We start from the raw sequence: 20,713 nt of genomic DNA on the forward strand, positions 1-20,713 counted from the left end.
AGTCGACGTGGAAGATGTCAAACGCTGCACTGCGATAATGCAACCAATTTTGTTGGAGCTAGGAATAAGCTTCAAGAGCTGGAAGATGCCATCTTTTCGGAGACAGCCAGAAAGGCTATTATTGAGAGTTGCTCTAACAAAGGAGTCAACTTTAAATTTATTCCGCCAAGAGCACCTCATTTTGGAGGATTATGGGAAGCTGCTGTAAAATCAGCTAAGCATTTGCTGCTGAAAAATGTCACCACAGCGAATCTAACATATGAAGAGTTGGAAACAGTCATAGTAGAGATTGAAGCAATCTTAAACTCTCGGCCGCTAGTTCCAATGTCATCGGATCCAAATGACTTGACTGCAATTACTCCCGGTCATTTTCTTATTGGAGAACCACTAACCGCTCAAGCTGACAGCGAGCCTTCTCAGCAACCACAGTCATTGGGACAAAGATGGCAAGCTGTATCCAAGTTAAAGCATGCCTTTTGGAGTCAATGGTCAACCGACTATCTTCAACAATTGCAACAAAGGCAAAAATGGAGGCGATCATCAGCAAACATAAAGGAAGGAGCTTTGGTGTTGATCAAAGAAGACAACACACCAGTACTCCAATGGCCAATGGGACGAGTTGTCAAGATATTTCATGGAAAGGACAATTTTGTCAGAGTAGTAGAGGTAAAAACAGCAAAAGGATACTTCAAGCGTGATATCCAACACATAGCACCGCTGTTTCCGGAAGAAGAACCAGTACACAAACACCCTGTATCCGAAGAATCCGACGACAACAGCGTTGATGAACATGCATCGAAGAGGAAAAAGACATCAACTATGTCTACAGTGGCAATGACATTGATAGTAATGCTTCTAGTGTTACCATTAACTGTGGCACAATCCATTAACGTGACACAGTTTATGTCAAGGCCTGGAATTTTCTTCGAAAAAATTGGAAAGGGCCAACTTGCCACCACGGATTGGTCCATCGTTGTATATTACAATTTGAATCCCTACTGGCATGATATGAACACATTCTCAATGGGAGTTACGAAGGTTGGCCACGTATGTCCACAATTTCCATATAAGGAAGCAGGTACGAGTATGTATCATCATTTGAAACATCTGGAGGAGGACCTGCAAGCTGAAAATATGCTACTAGCAAGAACTAGAAAACAAAGAGCCCCACTCGACATCGTTGGAAATATAGCAAGTAGTCTTTTTGGTGTATTGGATTCAACATATGCCAAAGACATGGCTAGCACAATAAATAAGGTTAAATATAATGAGGAACACTTATTAACCTTATTAAAGAATCAAACGTCCTTAATAGATTCAACAATTAATGTCATAAAGAGAGACGAAATTTCGAACTCTAAGCGACTTAAGTTGATTGAGGACTACATTGCTGACACAAGAAATGCCAGTAATCTATTTGATAAATGGTCGTGGTATACGTCACTGTCGACTCAGCTTGCGATGATGGCGTCAAATCTTCAACGTGTACAATCGGAAATAATTAATATATTAACCGATGTTCGTCACAACAAAATCAACCCAATGTTGATATCACCACGACAGCTTAAGGAACAACTGGAGCAAATACGAAGACACTTAAAGACTGGACAAATTCTTCCAGTGTCTCCAAATAACATCCTCATGTCATACCAGATGATGAAAGGAGAAGGAGCTATTGTGGATGATCACGTCATTATTAAAGTCAAGTTTCCGTTGATTTCTTCACAAGTTTTAGACATCTACAAACTGACTCCCATTCCATTCATATCTCAGGAAGGGATCCAGTCAATTGAAACACGAGCACCGTTTCTGGCCATCAACAGTCATCATGATGAGTTTGTAGAAATGTCTGAGGCGGACTTTAAGACTTGCCAAGAACGGGCTAAGAATGATTTCATCTGCTACAATAAGCAAGCGATGTTCTCTTCAGAGACAAGTTGTGAGATGAATTGTTTCACAATAAAACAGATGCTTCTTGCAAACTAATAACTACAAAAAGAGCATTTTTATGGCTTGGAACGTATGCCGAAAATCAATGGATCTTTGCTACAAATTCATGCTTAAAGCTATCTGCTGTGTGTGTAGATGGTGCATCTGATATAGAATTACAAGGCTCTGGATGGTTAACTGCCAGACCTGGATGTACGATTCGAAATACATTAATGACAATCACTACACGAGAAGCCACAGAAACTAAACTTCAAGCATCATATGCTCGTTTTGGAGACATCGACTTAACAGAAACTGTGACAAAGAGCTCCAATACTACGAATTCCATCGATGTAAGGACTCTAAATGTCAATGAGCTGTTGCAAAGGAAAATGGAACTGTTCCCGAAGGACACATTCAGGCTACCACATAGTCTTGCACCTATTGAGCATCATCATATCGCCATTTATGTTGGACTAATATTCGTGATGATTATTAGCATCATCGTTAAAAAATGAATCGTTAAAAAATGGCAAATAACTCACCAAAATCAACGAGGCCATACCACGTCTGCAACTATGGCTACTCTCGCAAATCAACCGTTTACAGTCAACATTGATGATTGTTGAACATCCGTTCAACGGGCGGGAGAATGTACAATTTCGTCAAGAAGATAATTGCTCGCAGCTGCCACCAGCCATCTATTGATAAGATTGCATCTGGACGCTGCCCATCTACCTAAACAAACTCGGGAAACTCGCGATACCCGGGTCACGCAGGTCCGCGCACACATGTGTGATTACGGGTCATAAACAAGAATCCCGCGATCGGTCATGTTCTTCACACCATTTGCATGCAGACGTCACAGGAATTAGTTATCTAAGTAGCTCCCATGGCTGTATCCAGCTGTTTATGTTTTTATAGGATAAACCCATGTAACCCAAAAGTAGACCTAAGTAAATACCCTTTGACCCGAAAACATGTATATAAACCCCATGCAGTATCCAATAAAATCAGTACGAAAAGAACTCTGCGTATTCACTTCTCCGCAGCCCAATTTGTATTGTACTTATTGCGGCGACCATTGCCACTGGTACTGAACCTGAGGCACGCAACTAAAACCATTTCAGCATTAGGATTTATTCTGAATCCGCACACAAGCATTTTATGAAAATTCTGATCGAATTCGAGTCATTTTCGACTCCTCTTGCTGATTAAAATAAGCATATATGCGCTCATTTTCTGATCATAAATGACGCTGTCTTCGGGAAAAATTGGACCCCTAGCCGCGACTCTTCTGCAAGAGTCGTTTCCGACTCCTCTTTCTGCCAAGAGGGGACTCTTTTTCGAGTCATATTTTAATCAAAATTTGCACGTTTGCAACTCATCTTAGTAGCAATAAGGGAATCATTTTTGAGTCGCATTTTTATTAATTAGGACACTTCTTGTTCACGCCAGGAGGCCCCTGTTCCCCCTCTGCCCACCGAGCGTCTGAGCGTCCAAAAGCTCAAGCGCTCCCAGCGTAGCAACGCTCGCCCGCTCTCGCCCTCTTGCTCTCTCGCGCTCGCTCTCCCGCAGCGCTAATGCCCATATGATACACTAATGCAGTTTTCATTAATTAGCTACTTCATTAGAACCTTGAAAGAGACCACTATATGTGTAATTTTGTGTAATTTGGCTTGAATTTTGCTTGGATTATTTTGGTAATACGGCTACGGTCACATCGTCCGTAAAAGGTAAACAAAAAAACGGCCGCCATTCGCGGCGTATGACTATGAATTTCTGAATTCCTCGTCGAAGTATTCTTGCATAAATAAATGCAGAATCCTTTAAATTTATGTTTTTAACCTATGATGCTTAAAATTTTTTTAATTATTACCAAAAAAAAATTTTAAATTAATTTTACAGCGTAAGAACCTTGCCCTCGCAAAACATATTATTTTTTCCTAATTTTCTAATATTTTTTCAGTTCAAAAAACCAGCGAAATTATATATAAATAAAATTCTCATTATGAGACCATACTGTCAATGAGCTGGCTAATACATTTTTCAATTACAATTTTCTTCATTAAACCCGTATTTTGTTATCGAGTATCTAGTATATAATATGTAGATCTATCGATTATCGCTCCAATGAAGTAGCTAATGCATTATTCTAATGCATTAGAGCGCCATATAGTCGTCTTGCTCGCACTTGTGTAAAACGCTATAGCGCTGTCAAATCTTTAATGAAGTCTCTAATTAATGCGGCTGTGTCATATCAGCATAAGCGCTTTCGCACTCTCGAGCGCGGGCCTCGGGCTTCGTGCCGAACACTCGGATCGTCCGCTGCCGCTCTCTCGCTCTCGCTTAGCAACGTCAGCGGGCGGGAGCGCGGCCATTTGCTGAAGTTTTAGAATTAGTTCCATGTATGCAGCGAAATAAAGCTGATCGACTACGCTGAGATTACCCACGACGCCCCCGCTGTTTTTTTTCTTCTCCACCGTACGCTTGCGCCGTGGGAAATTTCCATAAATTTCCATCCACTACACCTCCACTTATCCAGAAGGAAGCGCCGCCCCCAACATTTTGGTCCTTCGAGCCGGATTTTTTTGGATTCCGGATTATTTTCCGCCCCACCAGCAGTTATCGGCGTTTTTTTCCAAAGATAAGTACGAGCATTCCGTCTCCCCCCTCTCTGCCGATCTTCAGCAGTGGTCCGAACATTGAATTTCGTTCACTCTGCTGCAAGATTTTCCGTGTCGACTCCAAGTCCGAGTTTTCATGACACAACGGCAGTTGAGAAATTTCCATTCCTCCATTCTCGTCGTTTCGTGGAAATTTTCTATCCGCCTCCGCTTTGTGTGTGTCGCCATATTCCTGGCTTTTTTCGGTTCTCCGTTCCTCCGTTGCTCCGGTGTACATACACACATACTCGCGCGCCAAATATCGGCAGCTCCGCGAAAATCAAAAGGCAAAGTGAAATTGTGTGGTGAAGAAAAAAAAGGCATAATTAATATTAGGCAGTCGGAAAGTTATTGTTTCGGGAGTTCCCTGTTCGCCGAACAGTTCGCCGCTGCCGCGATATTTTTTTTGTGTGCAATTTTTTTCTCCACATAATTTGTGCTATTCCGCCAATCGAAATACAGTCCACTTCTCGAAGCTCCACTGTGAAACACAAGCCTTACACATACACATATATTTCCATATACATGCATGCCCAAACAATATATTTTCCGCCTCCTACACAGGAACGACCAATAAATAAACATTTCAAAATTCAAATAAAATAAATTAAAATAAAATATAAAATATATTAAAATATATATATAAACCGCGACAAAACAACAAACGTTTAGGACAAAACGGCAAATCAATTCACGGGTGCGATTACGACTGTGTTTTTTTTCCGCCTTTTCCAAATTAACCTGTGTTTTTTATTGGGGTTGTTTTAGCCGGCGGCAGAACCCAGTGCCCGTGTTCTTCCAAACAAAAGCCAAGGTTTTAATTCCACCTTTCCGGCTCCGTAATAATTTTCCGAATTATTAATTAGTTATTTGCGGCCAATAATTTTTCGAATTCTTAGTGGAGTATTTGCGGCCAATAATTTTCCGAATTATTAACTAATTATTTGCGGCCAATAATTTTTTTCGAATTATTGGTGGATTAATTTATTTATTGCGGGAAGAAACCAAACATTGGTGGGTCGCTGTTTAGTCCTGTTCTGAGCCGACCAAAGCCGGATACAACTTTCTCATCCGAGACACCTAAATACAGAATTTTTGTTCCTCGACATTCCGGTCGACGTTCGTTGTTTTATTATTTTTTGTCCAAGTCAGCGCCTGACGCCCTTACTCGAGTGATTTCCTCCTTCACGAGTTTTTCGTCAATTTTTTTGCTCGGTGGTGCCCGAGGCTCTCAGAACCTGAGCCCGGCATTTAATTCTTGAATTCACCCGCAGCATCCACTGGCAGTGTGACCGTAAGCGAGCACATTGTCCTCCTCTCCGAGTGCGGAATTTTCTGGGATATTTTGTACTGCATAAGTTATACAATTCCGCGGCTTCCGGCAGTTCCTATTCCTCCCAAGTCCCATTCCAAAACTTGTTTTCCGTCACGTTTTCGAACCATTGAGTTCGGGACTTGTCCGTTTCCTGCGGCGACCAACTGATTCGCGGCCCATTCGACTTCAAGGATGCCCACGGGAGACGAGGAACAGACTCCTCTGATTCCGGCAATTACTCTGGAAGGGTCCCAGTCCGTATCTCCTCGGCCTGATCAATTAAAGCCAAAGGCGGCCACTGCCACTCCAAGGGCAAAAGGTCAAGAGGCACTCGACACTGCCCCCAGTACCTCATCCAGATCTACTCGGTCAGTAGCCAAGATGGCTCAATCCGCACTCGATATCGCCCTCCGCAAGTTCATTTCCACAACGGACCGTGTGAGCCATTTCGAGGCTGACATCAACACTCCGAGTGCCCCTGAAACCGATAGATTTTCCCCCGCCATGTGCAAGGTTCATCGGGATCAGATTCGGGCCCTGTGGGATAAGGTGGAGAAGACCTATGAAAACTGCTCCGACCTACTTTCAGTGTCCTCCGACCGTACAGCCACCGCCACTGAGCTTGAATCCAAGTACAGTGAGTGCTACTCCGTATATTCGAGGTGCCTTGTACAGCTGCAGGAAATTATCGACAGGGCCGCCGCCCAGTCCACTCCGGCTTCCGCCCCTATGCCCACACCCCCGTCCATGGGTTGTCGATTGCCACCAGTGGACACAGAAGTTTTCGCTGGCGATTATCTTCGGTGGCCCACCTTCAGAGACCTTTTCACCGCGATATATATTCACAACTCGCGCCTCACGCCGGTGGAAAAGTTGTTCCACTTGTTATCCAAAACAAGTGGCGATGCGCACGCCATCGTATCCAAAGCCCCTCTGACAAATGATGGCTTCATCTCCGCGTGGCAAAGCCTCACCGACCGCTTCGAGAATCGGCGGTTACTTGTCAACAGCCAGTTGAAAATCCTTTTCAACATTCAGGCTGTCCCCCAAGAGTCCGGAGCAGCTCTAAAAGAACTGCAAAGCACCGTCCAAAGTTGTCTGACAGCCTTAGAGATGTCCTCCATTCAAATCGAGGCGTGGGATTGTCTCTTAGTGTATATGGTTTCCTTAAAGCTTCCCAAAATCACAGTTTCGATGTGGGAGCAATCCATACACAACAAGGCTGAAATTCCGACCTGGAACGAGTTCGATTCGTTCCTGACAGAGCGGCATCGCACTCTGGAAGCGATCGACGACATCTCTGTTCGAGGGAGAACCATCCGATTCGCGTGTGCCCACGGTTCCTCGAGATGGACGTAAATAGTCGCTCCGACTATATCAGAAGAATGCAGTTTTGCCTGAATTGCTTTGCAAGAGGGCACCAGCAACGGGATTGCACTAGTGCCCATAGCTGCTTTACGTGCCGCAGTCGTCATCACACCCTTCTGCACCGCGATAATCCCTCCGCGACCGCACCAAGTCCGACGGCGCCACCCAGGCCTCGATCGGCGCCTACTCCACAGGGCACGAGCGCCGCTCAAGATCACACTGATGTGCAAGTGTGCTTCGCTTCCGGCTCAAGAGCCGTTCTACTGGGCACAGCCCTCATTAACATTTGCCATTTAGGCCGCGATTTCCAAGCGCGAGCCTTAATCGACTCTGGTTCCGAGGCAACCTTCATCACGGAGAGGTTGTTCCGTCAAATTAGCCCACCATTTACGCCAGTTCAGACCAGAGTGTCTGGGCTCAACGAGACAGTTGCCGCCCAATCCACCAAGCTCTGCACTCTCGCCATCCGAGCGCCTTCCAGACCCGGGCTGCAGCTGGAAACTGCAGCTTATGTTCTTCCGCAGTTAGCCGGGAAGCTCCCCTCGTATCCGATTCAACGAGACCTACTGAAGGAACTTCCTGACGTCCCGCTTGCTGATCCAACGTTCTCCGAGAGCTCCGAAATCGACGTCCTGATTGGAGCTGACATTCTTCCGTCCGTGCTTCTAGGCGGCTCCAAGAAAAACATTTTCGGCTCTCTCCTGGCGCAAGAGACGATTTTCGGATGGGTGCTCTCAGGCCCAGTGTCTTCAGAGGCCACGAGCGGCGTGTCTGTGTTCTCTACACGAATTTCCGTCTAGTCAAACCGCTCGGTGGACAAATTCCGTCCCATTCGCAGTGCCGCTGTCTTGGAAAGCAGGCGTACCCAAAGCGCGCAGTCCTACCGTTGCCGAATCTGCAACGGGTTCCACCCGCTCAGGAAATGCCAACAGTTCCTGAAGCTCAGCGCTCACAAGAGGCTCCGTGCGGTTCTCGACAACCGCTATTGTTCAAACTGCTTGGCCCACGAACATTCTGAGGGAACCTGCCGCAGTGGTGACCAATGCAAGACGTGCAATCAGCACCACCACACACTCCTGCATCAGCATGACCATCCAGGGCATGCACCCCGTTCGCAGCAGCGGGCACCTTCATACTTCAAATTCGCACACCAACGACCATAGCGAAGGTCGTCCCTTTCCCGATGGAAGCGCCCGTCTGCCCGCAATAACCAGTCGCTTGTCACTCCGATGTTATATGTAACTGTGGTGTTGTAGCTCTATTCCGTGTTCCAAATCGCAAGGGTTCTATTACTAATTCCGATTTTTATCTCCGTCCTATTCCGCCAGTAATAGCCAACCGCATGTCTCCACATCCACGCAGCGCCATAGCGCTGAAGCGCAGATGTACTCGAGGTTCCAGCTCCTACCGATGCCGAGTCTGCAACAAGATCCATCCGCTCAAGATCCGTCGCCGATTGCTCCGACCAGCGAGGTGTTTGCTGCACCTATCCGAACCGCCAATGGATCCGCGCCAGTCGCGTCTGGAGGCGCGACGGTCCCGGAGCGCCGGTGCCCGGCCTCGGAAGTCTACTGCTGCTCCTCGGACCTTGTCTCCACGGCAATCTTCAGCCGCTCCTCGGCCCTCGTCCGGCACTCCGCGGCGTTCTGCAGCCGCTCCTCTACCATCGTCCGGTACGGGATTATTGCAACCCGAGTGTTTGCAAGGGGGGGGGAGAATGTTCACGCCAGGAGGCCCCTGTTCCCCCTCTGCCCACCGAGCGTCTGAGCGTCCAAAAGCTCAAGCGCTCCCAGCGTAGCAACGCTCGCCCGCTCTCGCCCTCTTGCTCTCTCGCGCTCGCTCTCCCGCAGCGCTAAGCGCTTTCGCACTCTCGAGCGCGGGCCTCGGGCTTCGTGCCGCTCTCTCGCTCTCGCTTAGCGACGTCAGCGGGCGGGAGCGCGGCCATTTGCTGAAGTTTTAGAATTAGTTCCATGTATGCAGCGAAATAAAGCTGATCGACTACGCTGAGATTACCCACGACGCCCCCGCTGTTTTTTTTCTTCTCCACCGTACGCTTGCGCCGTGGGAAATTTTCATAAATTTCCATCCACTACACCTCCACTTATCCAGAAGGAAGCGCCGCCCCCAACACTTCTTTTAGTCATATTTGAATAGAACATTTTTGTTGTTTTATTTATTATTTATATATATATTTACACATGGAAATTATAAGGTAATTAAGTAAGTTAGTTATATAAAAATTATAATGGACAAGCAGAAGTTAGCTGAAATGGACAAGCAGAAGCTGGAGGAATCTAAACTTGAGCAGTTGGAACTGGAGAAGCTGAAGTTGGAGGAGTTAATCTTGGAGGAAACTCCGCGTGGAGCCGAAGAATTTTCGAGAGCTGGTGGTGACGCTTGTGTTGGAGACGAAAATGAACGTGAGCAAGAAAGAGACGGTGATTGTGCGTCGGCAAATGGCGACCTAGTGGCGACGGTAAACATGCGTGAGCGTGAGCGAGTGTCGGCGAATGATGAAATTCCAAGAAGCATTAATGTGGCGTCCGTGGACATGCACAATCGTGAACGAGTGTCGGCGAATGATGAAATTCCGAGAAGCATTGATGTGGCGGCGGTGGACATGCAGAGTCGTGAACGAGTTTCGGCGAACTTAGAGGCAGAGCTACAACACCTACAGCAAATTGAGAAGTTGTACGCTGCGCGTAAACGGGTGGCTGATTTAGGAAAAGCGTTGAACCAAAACCAAACTCAAGAAACCACTATCGATATCAGTGATCTGGACGCCCTAATTCGACCGTTTTCTGGGGACAATGGATACCCTGTATTGTGTTGGATCGACGATTTTTCCAACATCATGGATATATACGGCGTGCCGGAGAAAAAACGTTTTATTTTCGCCAAACGTTTGTTGAACAGATCTGCAAGAGCATTCATGAACGAATGTGCTGCGAGCAGAACTAATTGCCGTATTTGACCTCGAGATCACTGCATTTGATGTGTTCAAGCAGTTGGAAGCCAGGAAGAAATTACCTGGAGAAAGTGCCCTGCAATATTTTTTTGCAATGTGCGGCATTGGACGACAGGTGGATCTGGCGCCAGAGGATATCATCCGATTCGTCGTGGAAGGCTTGGGAGATAAGTCTGGAAAGTCGGCTGCAATGGCTTACTGCACTTCTTTGAACGAGCTGCCCCAAGCACGTGCGCCTGTTCCTGAAGCCATTCGCTGCTATAATTGCAGGCAAATGGGGCACCTGGCTAGAGATTGCGGACGACCCAAGAGGCCGGATGGGGCCTGCTTCAAGTGCTTTGGGCTGGACCACAAGTACCCGCAATGCCCTAAGCGAGAGGCGTCAACAAGGACGGCACTGATGGATGCTGAAGAGGAATCTGGATCCGAGGACTTGACAGCGGTTGAACAAATCAAAATTTGAGGATTGCGAGGTGAAAAGGGAAAATATATTTTTGTTGTAAGTTTGTTCGATACCGGCAGTCCGGTTAGCTTTATTCGTAAGTCATTAATTCCAAAAAATATTGTTTTGAGTTCAACAAAATCGAGATACGCTGGTTTAGGAGGACCGCGACTATACATTTGGGGCGTTTTGAATGCCTCTGTTAAGTTTTACGAGAAAACATACTCCCTTCTTGTAAATATAATCGACGATAAAATATTACCATATCCTGTAGTGTTAGGGCGAGATTCACTTAAAATAATAAAGGTTCAATTAGTTCATAGAAGAGATGATAATGTTAAATTTAATGCTGCTAAATCCAAAGACCCGTCCCTTTTCACCGCGAAGATAAAACCAAAGCATAACAAAAATACGCAAGTACCTTCTAATATAAGTCATAATCACAAGTCAGGTTTAGATAATGAAAGTTTTGGAGAAATTTTGAATGTTGACAACGATATGCAGGGATTTTTGAATGCCATCGAACCAGTGTTAGATGATTCTTTTGAGATAGGGACTGAATTTGGGTTAGAATCGGCAAAGATGTGTAAAAAAGTTATTCAATCCCATTATGTTAGTAAGCAATATGATTATAACACAGCACCTAGATATCGGATGTCTATTAGATTAACCGATACCACTCCGTTTTACTGTTCTCCGAGACGTCTGTCTTACTTTGACAGAAAGAAAGTTGCGGAGATCGTTGATGACCTGATCAAGAAAAACGTAATACGCCCGAGCGCCTCACCTTATGCGTCACCTTTGGTCCTTGTGAAAAAAAAGTCTGGTGAAATTCGAATGTGCGTTGACTACCGTGGTTTAAATAAGCGTATTGTCAAAGATAATTTTCCTTTGCCCCTTATTGAAGATTGCTTGGAGTATTTGGAAGGAAAATGTTGTTTCTCTGTGATTGATTTCAAAAGCGGGTTTCATCAAATAGAGGTCGAAGAAAAATCCGTACAGTATACGGCATTTGTTACCCCTCAAGGACAGTATGAGTATCTGAGGATGCCTTTTGGCTTGAAGAATGGTCCTGCGGTGTTCCAACAATTTATTTCAGAAACGTTTTCAGACTTTATAAGAAAAAAGAACCTAGTTATTTATATGGATGATATAGTTATAGCGACAAAGACAGTAGATAAGCACTTAGAGATATTAGGAAAACTTTTGGATCGTATTAGTGAATAAAATTTGGAGATAAATAAGAAGAAATGTGTATTTTTGAAGAAAGAATGTGAGTTCCTGGGATAAAACCTAGTGAATCGCATCTAGAAGCTTTGAGAAATTTTCCTATGCCACAAAATGTTCACACCCTTCACTCGTGTTTAGGATTCTTTTCGTATTTCAGACGTTTTGTCCTTTCATTTGCGCGAATAGCTAAACCCCTGACAGAGTTATTGAAGAAAGGCAGTCCTTTTCCACTAAACGATGAGCAATTAAGTGCATTTAACGAGTTGAAGAATGCTTTAGCTAATCCACCTGTTTTAGCCATTTTCAGTCCTGGTAGAGAAGCTGAGCTCTATACAGATGCCAGTGCCCATGGGTTTGGTGCTATATTGTTGCAGCGACAAGATGATGGGAAAATGCATCCTATTTCGTTTTATTCAGGGAAAACCACTGCAGCAGAATCCCGATACCATAGTTTTGAGTTGGAAACACTCGCAATAATAAATGCGTTGCGCCGTTTTAGAGTGTACCTTGAGCATAGGCCGTTTAAAATAATTACGGACTGCAATTCGTTAGTGCAAACACTTAGTAGAAAAGCTATTAATCCTAGGATTGCCAGATGGTCCCTTGAGCTGGAGAATTACGATTATTCAATTATGCATAGACCCTTTGTGATTATGGCCCATGTTGATGCCTTGAGCAGACAAATAGAAGTTGTGAAGCTGTTAAAGAATAGTGAGTTAGGCAATGATGAAGACTTGTTATAAAACCTTGAGCAGAACAGTAGTGATAAACTTTTTGAGATCCATAGAGGCAACCGTAGAAACAAACTTTTAGAAAACCGTAGAGACGAACTTTTAGAAAACCGTAGAGATGAACTTCGAGAAAACCGTAGAGACAACCTCGATGAAGACAGTGAAGATAGTTTTATTAAAAGCATTTTAGAGATCCGTAGAGACATACCTGTCGATAGTTCATGTAAAGACCCATTAGAGAGAATACGTGTTATGTTAGAGGAGCTTAGTGAGGAAGAAGAGGAAGAGAAGGCTGATAAGAATTACATGAACGGTAGTAAAATGGCCTGGGGAGAGGGTAAATTGGAGTCTCGTGAGGATGTTTTTCTAAAATCATTACCTTTAGTTGGAGTCGTAGGAGCACCACCTGATGACGTAGACCTGATTCTACAAACGGAGCAAATGAGAGATGAAAATATAGTTCGATTGAGAAACTAGAGAGAGGAAACTTGTGTAACTTTGAGTTAAGGGATGGACTAGTATGTAGAAGGAATGGCGACGAGTCTTGTTTTTTATATGTGCCTGCCTGTATGGAAGAACAGCTTATTAGGAAATCTCACGAAAAACTAGGACATTTGGCAGCAGATAAGTGCGTTAAGGATTTGAGAAGGACCTATTGGTTTCCCGACATGAGAACTAAAGTTGAGCATTTTATTAGAAATTGCCTTTCGTGCATTTTGCACTCAGTGCCGAGATCGATTCATGATAGAACCTTGCATAGTATTCCGACACCTAGTATTCCGTTTCATACACTCCATATAGATCATTTGGGCCCCTTACCGAGCATAATTTCAAAGAGAAAGCATCTCCTAGTTGTTATTGATGCTTTTACCAAGTTTGTCAAACTCTTTCCGGTAAATACAACTAGTACAAGAGAAGCGAGAGATCTTGAGCGTTGAGTAAATACTTTGATTTTTATAGACGACCCCATAGAATTATATCGGATCGCGGTACTTGTTTTACATCACTTGAGTTCACCACCTTTTGTCAAGAGCGAGACATTGAGCACATAAAAGTAGCTACTGGAGCACCTCAGGCTAATGGCCAGGTGGAGCGTGTGAACCGTGTGTTAACGCCTATGTTAGGGAAATTATCAGAACCTTTAAGTCAGTCCGATTGGTATAAGCTACTGAATAAAGTCGAATATGCAATTAATAACGCAGTACATAGTAGCACCCAGGTAGCGCCTAGTGTTTTATTGTTTGGAATAGTACAAAAGGGACCTATAGTGGATGAGCTTTCTGAGTACTTGGAGAATAAATTCAATGATGAACCTAGAGATCTGGTCAGAATCCGTGAGCATGCAGCTGTCAATATTCAGAATTCCCAAAAGAGGAACGAAGACTTTTATAGTAGAAAGCATAGAGCTCCTCGAGAGTATCAAGTAGGTGATTATGTGGCCTTAAAAAAAATGTCGATACCACTGCAGGAATTAATAAGAAGTTTGCTCCCAAGTACCGTGGGCCTTATAAGATAAGCCGTGTGTTCGATAATGATAGATACGAAGTCGTTGATATTGATGATTGCCAGTTAACGCAAATGCCCTTTAGAGGTGTTTTAGAACCTGCTAGACTTAAGCCTTGGATAAGTAATGTTAATGAAACTGTTGCCCTTTGTTTGTAAAGATCGTGGTCGATCTGTAGTCAGGTCGGCCGAATGTAAATAGTTTAAATATGATATAAAGTAGATAAGGTAACACTAAGAACTATTATATGTAAATATCGATAAGAACACGAGCACTCGATATATTGTTATCGAGGAGTACGATCACTAATAAAACGAGCGCAAGTCAAAGAGAACGTGAAATTAAGAAATTAAAGAAATAAAGAGTTTTGCAATATAAATATTTAACAATTAATATCAAGATAGTAGTAAGTTCAATTATTAATATATATATTTACATATCGAATTATAAGGTAATTAATTTTAAGCAATAGGTAATTAAGTTGGTATTGTAATAATTATAAATATTTAACAATTAATATCAGTAAATTCACTTATTAATATATATATTTAAATATCGAATTATTAGGTAATTAATTTTAAGTAGTGAAATTTATCAAATAATATAATGATAGCAGTAATGTAATATTTATGTAGTAAACTAATAATAATTAAATTTTAACAAACGAGAACTAATTTAAGTCACGCGCTTCCTTTTGCTAACACGGTCTTTGGCATGTTCATGTCCTTGTCCGTGCAGTTATATTTTATGTGGAAAATATCTAAAAAAAAAAAGGAAAATATTATTTTCGTTCAAAAATATTATAAAAATATTTTCTTACTTTTAATTATGGATACAAGGAAGCACTTTTCAGCGCTTGGCTTTGTGCTGGTGCCCTTCCAGCTGTAATTTGTAGCCAATTCGTCCGAGAAAACCTTTCTAATAGCTGCTCTTAAAAATTGAGTTGGACCTTCTCCACCAGTTTTTTCAATGAATCCTTTCTGAAAATTAGGTTATTTATAAACAAATAAAAATTGATTCACGTACACAATACTTACAAATTGTTGTAATTTTTCATCATCTTCATTTATGTCACTGAATGGAAGCTCTCTAAAATCTGGCAAATCAAGTGTTTGCTGCCCCCTGGAGCTGTGCAGTTTTCTATTTTCTAATTTCACCGTTATTACTTCCTCTGCCAATTTCGTTATTGATTCCTTCAGTTCAGCCACTTCAGCCTTCAATATATTATTTTCTCGTTGAATTTCTAATAAAATGTCTGTTATTCTTTCCAATTTCGAGTCATTTTGTGCTAAAAAAAAATTTTTTTGTTAATACATATATTTATTATTGTTCTACTTACATACATGATGTTGAACAGTTCGTTTGTGTATATTGGAAGTTTTCAGAGGATTAATAATTATCGGCTATAGAAATAAAATACTAACTTAGTATTTTTATATGCAAATGTTTCATAACAAAACGAATTCTGGTAACACTAAAAGTGTGCCGATCTGTATTGATTCACTCTTGCTTCTTTCCTTTTTGTTTCGAACGTAGAACGGACAAGTTGTGTGGTTAAAAGAATATATATTAAAAGACATTTAAACCAAACCCTACTGTTTTATTATTAATTTGAGATAATACCTGGGAGGCCTTTTACAACAGGTTATGGGCCCAGTGTTCGCAAAATCTAAAATTAATAATCACAATTAAGGGGTTATATACAGTTGTGATAGTCAAAAAAATCGATTTTTTTTATGGCATATTCTTAAAGTATATTCTGTTGAGAATACTCTCACAAAAATTCATAACGATCGGAGCAGTAGCTATTTATAGCGTCGCACAGTAGCGCCTTTTCTCATTTAGCGTTGCAAAAATCATATCTTTTGAACCAAATAAGGTAATCGAATAATTTAAACGGCATTGGACAGGTAATTCTTGTAAAATATATATATGTACTGCATGAAGTACCACGCCCACAAATACGCCTTTTTAAAGGGTATCAAAGTGAAAAAATAATTTTTTTTCAATGAAAACAATTTTTAAACAAAAATTTTTATTTAATTTTTTATGTTTATTTTTATGTATTTGCTCAAATAAAAATAATTTGAAAACTGAAAAAAAAATTTTTTTTTTTAATTCGAAGTGTAACCGCCACGCGCTACAGTTAGTATATTTCTTGAAATGTATGAAATTGTGTCGGTATTTTGGTATATTTTACCCTGAGTTGTTTTGGTTTTTTGCGTTGCATTTCCGCAGACGCAGCTCGACGCAGCCGATGAAAGTTAATTCTGATCCAGGAAAGATCCACGGAACTTGTAGTCATAGTGTAGTCAGTGGCCGGCATTGGCGTCAAAAGATATAGACTACTTTAGGCAGAAAAAAGTGAAAAAAAATGGACACCTGGCAGGTAGCGATTTACCTGTAGAAGCCCAAACCAAAGTGTCGTTTTTTTTAGGTTCTTTAATAGTTTATGAATGTATCTATCATTTAAAGTAAAAACCATGACCATTGGTTTTATGTTTTTTTTGTAATATTACCTGAAAGTCGACCAATTTACACATTTTTTTTTGTATGATGCAAAAAACGAAACAAAGTTCAACTTTAAATGCTCATAACTTCTACAAAAAAAAACTTAAAATTGATTTTATTGCAGATTCTGAATCCTTGTTAAATTTCCTGTCGAATAAGTATGGTTAAAATCGTTTTTGCAAACATGACTTTTTTGATTTTTGCAACGCTAATTGTTCGAGAGGCGCTACTGTGCGTCGGCCAGAACAAACTTGAAACTTTTAACGCGATTATCTCAGAATCGTTTTTTTCGAAGTTACCTTTGCGGTGGACACGATTACTAAAAAACTATTAATCCGATCAACACCAAATTTTGACCACATATTTATTATCTCAAAAACTAGTCCGTGTTCGCAAAATCTAAAATTAATAATCACAATTAAATAATTTGCAATTTCTGGAAATTCCAAATTTCTAAAAATTGTGAAATTCAACAAGAAGCGTATGTACATATGTGCGTGTAAACAAATTTGGATAAAGAAGGAAGCGCATCTCAACAAGTACCAAAGAAAATAAAACAAAACTGTGAAAAATATCGAAATAAAGTACAAGTTTGTATAAAATATTTGATTCTTTTTGTGCAAAATTTGTGAATCCGACCAAGTGCATACATGTTACAAATGTAGATGTGAGTGAATGCATGTGTGTGTGCATATTCGACGCCGCAATTTTTTTTTTCTCTTTCTATTTCACCATACATTAATGTATGCACTTAAGTGCCTACATGTACACAAACACATATATACATACATAAGCCAATGTGAGATTCAATAAGAATTCCCTGCAGTACCATTCATCAACATTTCATCAACGTTTCATCAATAGCCGAAGCGTTTTGTTGATGATTAAGCGATGAATTGCCATACAAATTACTGATGAATTTAACATGGGCATGTCATAGGCTGTCATCAACAGCAATTCGTCAACATTTAAGCATCATTTCATCGATGAATTATTGATGAAATACTGATGAAAGGCTGATGAAATGTTGATGAAATACTGATGAAATGTTGATGAAATACTGATGAAATGTTGATGAAATACTGATGAAATGTTGATGAAATACTGATGAAATGTTGATGAAATACTGATGAATCATCAACATTTCATCAGTATTTCATCAACATTTCATCAGTATTTCATCAACATTTCATCAGTATTTCATCAACATTTCATCAATATTTGATCGATGAAATGATGATGATTCTTCGATGAATTATTGATGATTTTTTTTTCATATATAATATTAAATTCTTGAAATTTTATTAATATTATTTATTCTTACTAATTCTAAACCAACACTAAGACACAAATAAAAACAATTAACATTAAATCCATATATTGAAAGGCCTCAGGGTCTGTTTGCTACTCGGTTTTCCACTTTTTATTGACGTAGACCAAATTTTTTGCGCAGTAACTTCTCTGGAGGCTCAGTTCTATCCACTTGGGCAGTTGCATCTACAAAAAAATAATAATTAATCAAGGGAATAATAATAATACAATTAAATAGAATTTACCCAAAAGATCCTCGTTTCAATATGTTGGCCATTACTGCGATCAGAAAAGAAAAAAATAATATAATATATAATATATAATAAATAAAATAATACACATAGGCTTTTATTTAATTAAAAACACTTCACTTTACTCACCTTTTTATATATTCCAATAAGGCCCGGAACGAATTTATTTAATAATTTATTTATTAATTAATGAAACACACGACACTTCTGCAGTGCAGAGCACTTCAACTTCGAATGCAAAGGGAATAAGAAGAAGCAAGACAAAACCGAAAACCGTTGCTCCGAAAATATGGAGTCGAACCTTCGAGAATCTATTTTAATTGCGTCTTCTACTTTGTTTCGGACTTCAAAAAACGAAGCCCATGCAAATTGTTTTTGTTTTTTTTTTGCATGCACCGACAAATCGGACTCGAAGGGAGTACGGGTCTCCGAAGGGAGTTCGGGTTCAAGTAGCAGTCGGCAGAGCGTCGATTCTGTCGGCGTCGCAGTCGGCGCGTTGATGATTTGTTGATGAAAAAGCCTACTGATGAAATGTGGTACTGCAGGGTTGTTACAGTGGTTGTTTGATATTAATTTCCTTTTCTCTCTTCCTTTCTTCTCGAATATACGATGGTTACAATTGAAAATATAAAGTACAAAACAAAAATGAATAAGGAGAATAAGTTTAAGAATATTTCCTTTTCGTGGTGAAAAATATTCCGTATGGAAATTTCGTGTAAAGGCACTTTTAGCTGAAAGTGATATTTTATTTGTTATTGAAAAGGAAAAACCACAAGAAGTAGATGAGATCTGGACAAAGGCAGAGAGATCAGCAAAAAGTGTCATAATAGAATTTTTAAGCGATTCTTTTCTATGTTTTGCTGACAATAATTCGACTGCTAAAGAAGTTTTTGAAAAATTAGATTCGATTTATGAGCGTAAAAGTTTGGCTACGCAGCTTTCTGTGCGGAAGCAATTATTGACATTTAAATTAAATGGTGACACTCCTCTAATTATTCATTTCAATAAATTTGACGAATTAATCTGCGAACTAATGGCATCGGGAGCAAAAATCGAGGAGGTGGATAAAGTAGCTCACCTTCTTCTAACATTACCTTCAGTTTATGATGGAGTTGTGACAGCGATAGAAACTTTATCTGCCGAACATGTTACTCTTTCTTTTGTCAAAAATCGCTTACTTGACCATGAAACTAAGATAAGGAATTTAAGCAAAGACACAAGCAATAAAGTACTTCAAGCTGTATCTCTCAATAATAACAAACAAACGGCATTGCATTTGAAATCAAAGTTTAAGACCAAACCTTTTAAGAACTTTAAATCCAATTTAAAATGCCACCATTGCGGTAAGAAAGGTCACTTCAAGAAAGATTGCTTTAGTTTCAAAAGGGGCTTAGAGAATAAAGATAAAGAAAAACAAGCCCAAGTTGCTAATGTCGAAACAGGTAGATCATTTGCGTTTATGTTAAGGCAGGGTAGAAACTATACAGGTGACGCTGATGTATCCTTCATATTAGACTCTGGAGCTTCAGACCACATGATAAACAACATAAATCTGTTCTCAACTTATTCTACCCTGGATACGCCAATGGAAATTGCAATTGCGAAGCAAGGTGCATACATATATGCTTCTGCAAAGGGAACAGTCCACTTTGCAGCAATCTCAATACGAACATTACACTGGAAAATGTTCTGTTCTGTAAAGATGTTCCACAAAATTTATTGTCCGTTTCAAAGATGCAAGCTGCAGGCTTGACAGTTGAGTTTAATTCGAAGGGAGTGCGAATTTCGATGAATGGACAAGGAGTTCTTGAAGGTACGTGTGAAAGCAATGTATCGATTGTTAATTTGAAAATAAACCATAAGGCATATACAACTAACTCAAAAAGAAATCAAAACTATAGTTTGTGGCATGAAAGATTAGGACATATTAGCAAGGGAAAGTTTTTAGAAATTGTGCGAAATAATATGTTTGAAGATATAGAACTTGTAAAAGATGTTAAGATGAATGATGAATTATGCGAAGCTTGCATAAATGGTAAGCAAGCTAGACTTCCATTTGAGAAAATTAAGAATAAAGAATATATACGGAGGCCTTTATTTATAATTCATTCAGATGTTTGTGGTCCGATAACTCCTTCCAGTATTGATGGAAGAAACTATTATGTAATCTTTGTCGATCAATATACACATTACTGTGTAACTTACTTGATGACTTATAAATCTGAGGTATTTCATTTCTTCAAAGATTTCATCGCAAAGAGTGAAGCTCATTTCAATTTAAAGGTTGTGAATCTTTACATCGATAATGGCAGAGAAATTTGTCAAATGAGATGAAAGATTATTGTCGTGAAAAAGGCATAAGTTACCATTTGACGGTTCCACATACACCGCAATTAAATGGAGTATCCGAACGCATGATCAGATCCATGACTGAAAAGGCTAGAGCAATGATTAGTGGATCTAAATTAAATAAAAGTTTTTGGAGTG

At 40.6% G+C, this 20,713-nt stretch overlaps 1 protein-coding gene and 2 long non-coding RNA genes across 3 annotated transcripts; 1 reads left to right on the forward strand and 2 right to left on the reverse strand.

Moving 5' to 3' along the window:
- The first annotated feature begins 6,102 nt into the window (after nt 1-6,102).
- LOC138928391 (uncharacterized) lies at nt 6,103-8,078 on the forward strand. Its single transcript, XM_070285461.1, has 3 exons — nt 6,103-6,547; nt 6,680-7,046; nt 7,175-8,078. The coding sequence occupies exons 1-3, from the start codon at nt 6,103-6,105 to the stop codon at nt 8,076-8,078; spliced, it is 1,716 nt and encodes a 571-aa protein (XP_070141562.1).
- Nucleotides 8,079-14,773: 6,695 nt separating this feature from the next.
- Nucleotides 14,774-15,668, reverse strand: LOC138928650 (uncharacterized). The gene is made up of 4 exons (XR_011445043.1): nt 15,497-15,668; nt 15,191-15,441; nt 14,974-15,133; nt 14,774-14,913 (listed from the first exon to the last, which is right to left on the reverse strand). It is a non-coding gene; the product is annotated as an uncharacterized lncRNA (long non-coding RNA).
- Nucleotides 15,669-17,989: 2,321 nt separating this feature from the next.
- Nucleotides 17,990-18,538, reverse strand: LOC138928653 (uncharacterized). The gene is made up of 3 exons (XR_011445047.1): nt 18,356-18,538; nt 18,221-18,254; nt 17,990-18,161 (listed from the first exon to the last, which is right to left on the reverse strand). It is a non-coding gene; the product is annotated as an uncharacterized lncRNA (long non-coding RNA).
- Nucleotides 18,539-20,713: the final 2,175 nt, after the last annotated feature.

Source organism: Drosophila kikkawai, chromosome 3L (genome assembly GCF_030179895.1).
Source record: "Drosophila kikkawai strain 14028-0561.14 chromosome 3L, DkikHiC1v2, whole genome shotgun sequence".
Classification (NCBI taxonomy): domain Eukaryota; kingdom Metazoa; phylum Arthropoda; class Insecta; order Diptera; family Drosophilidae; genus Drosophila; species Drosophila kikkawai.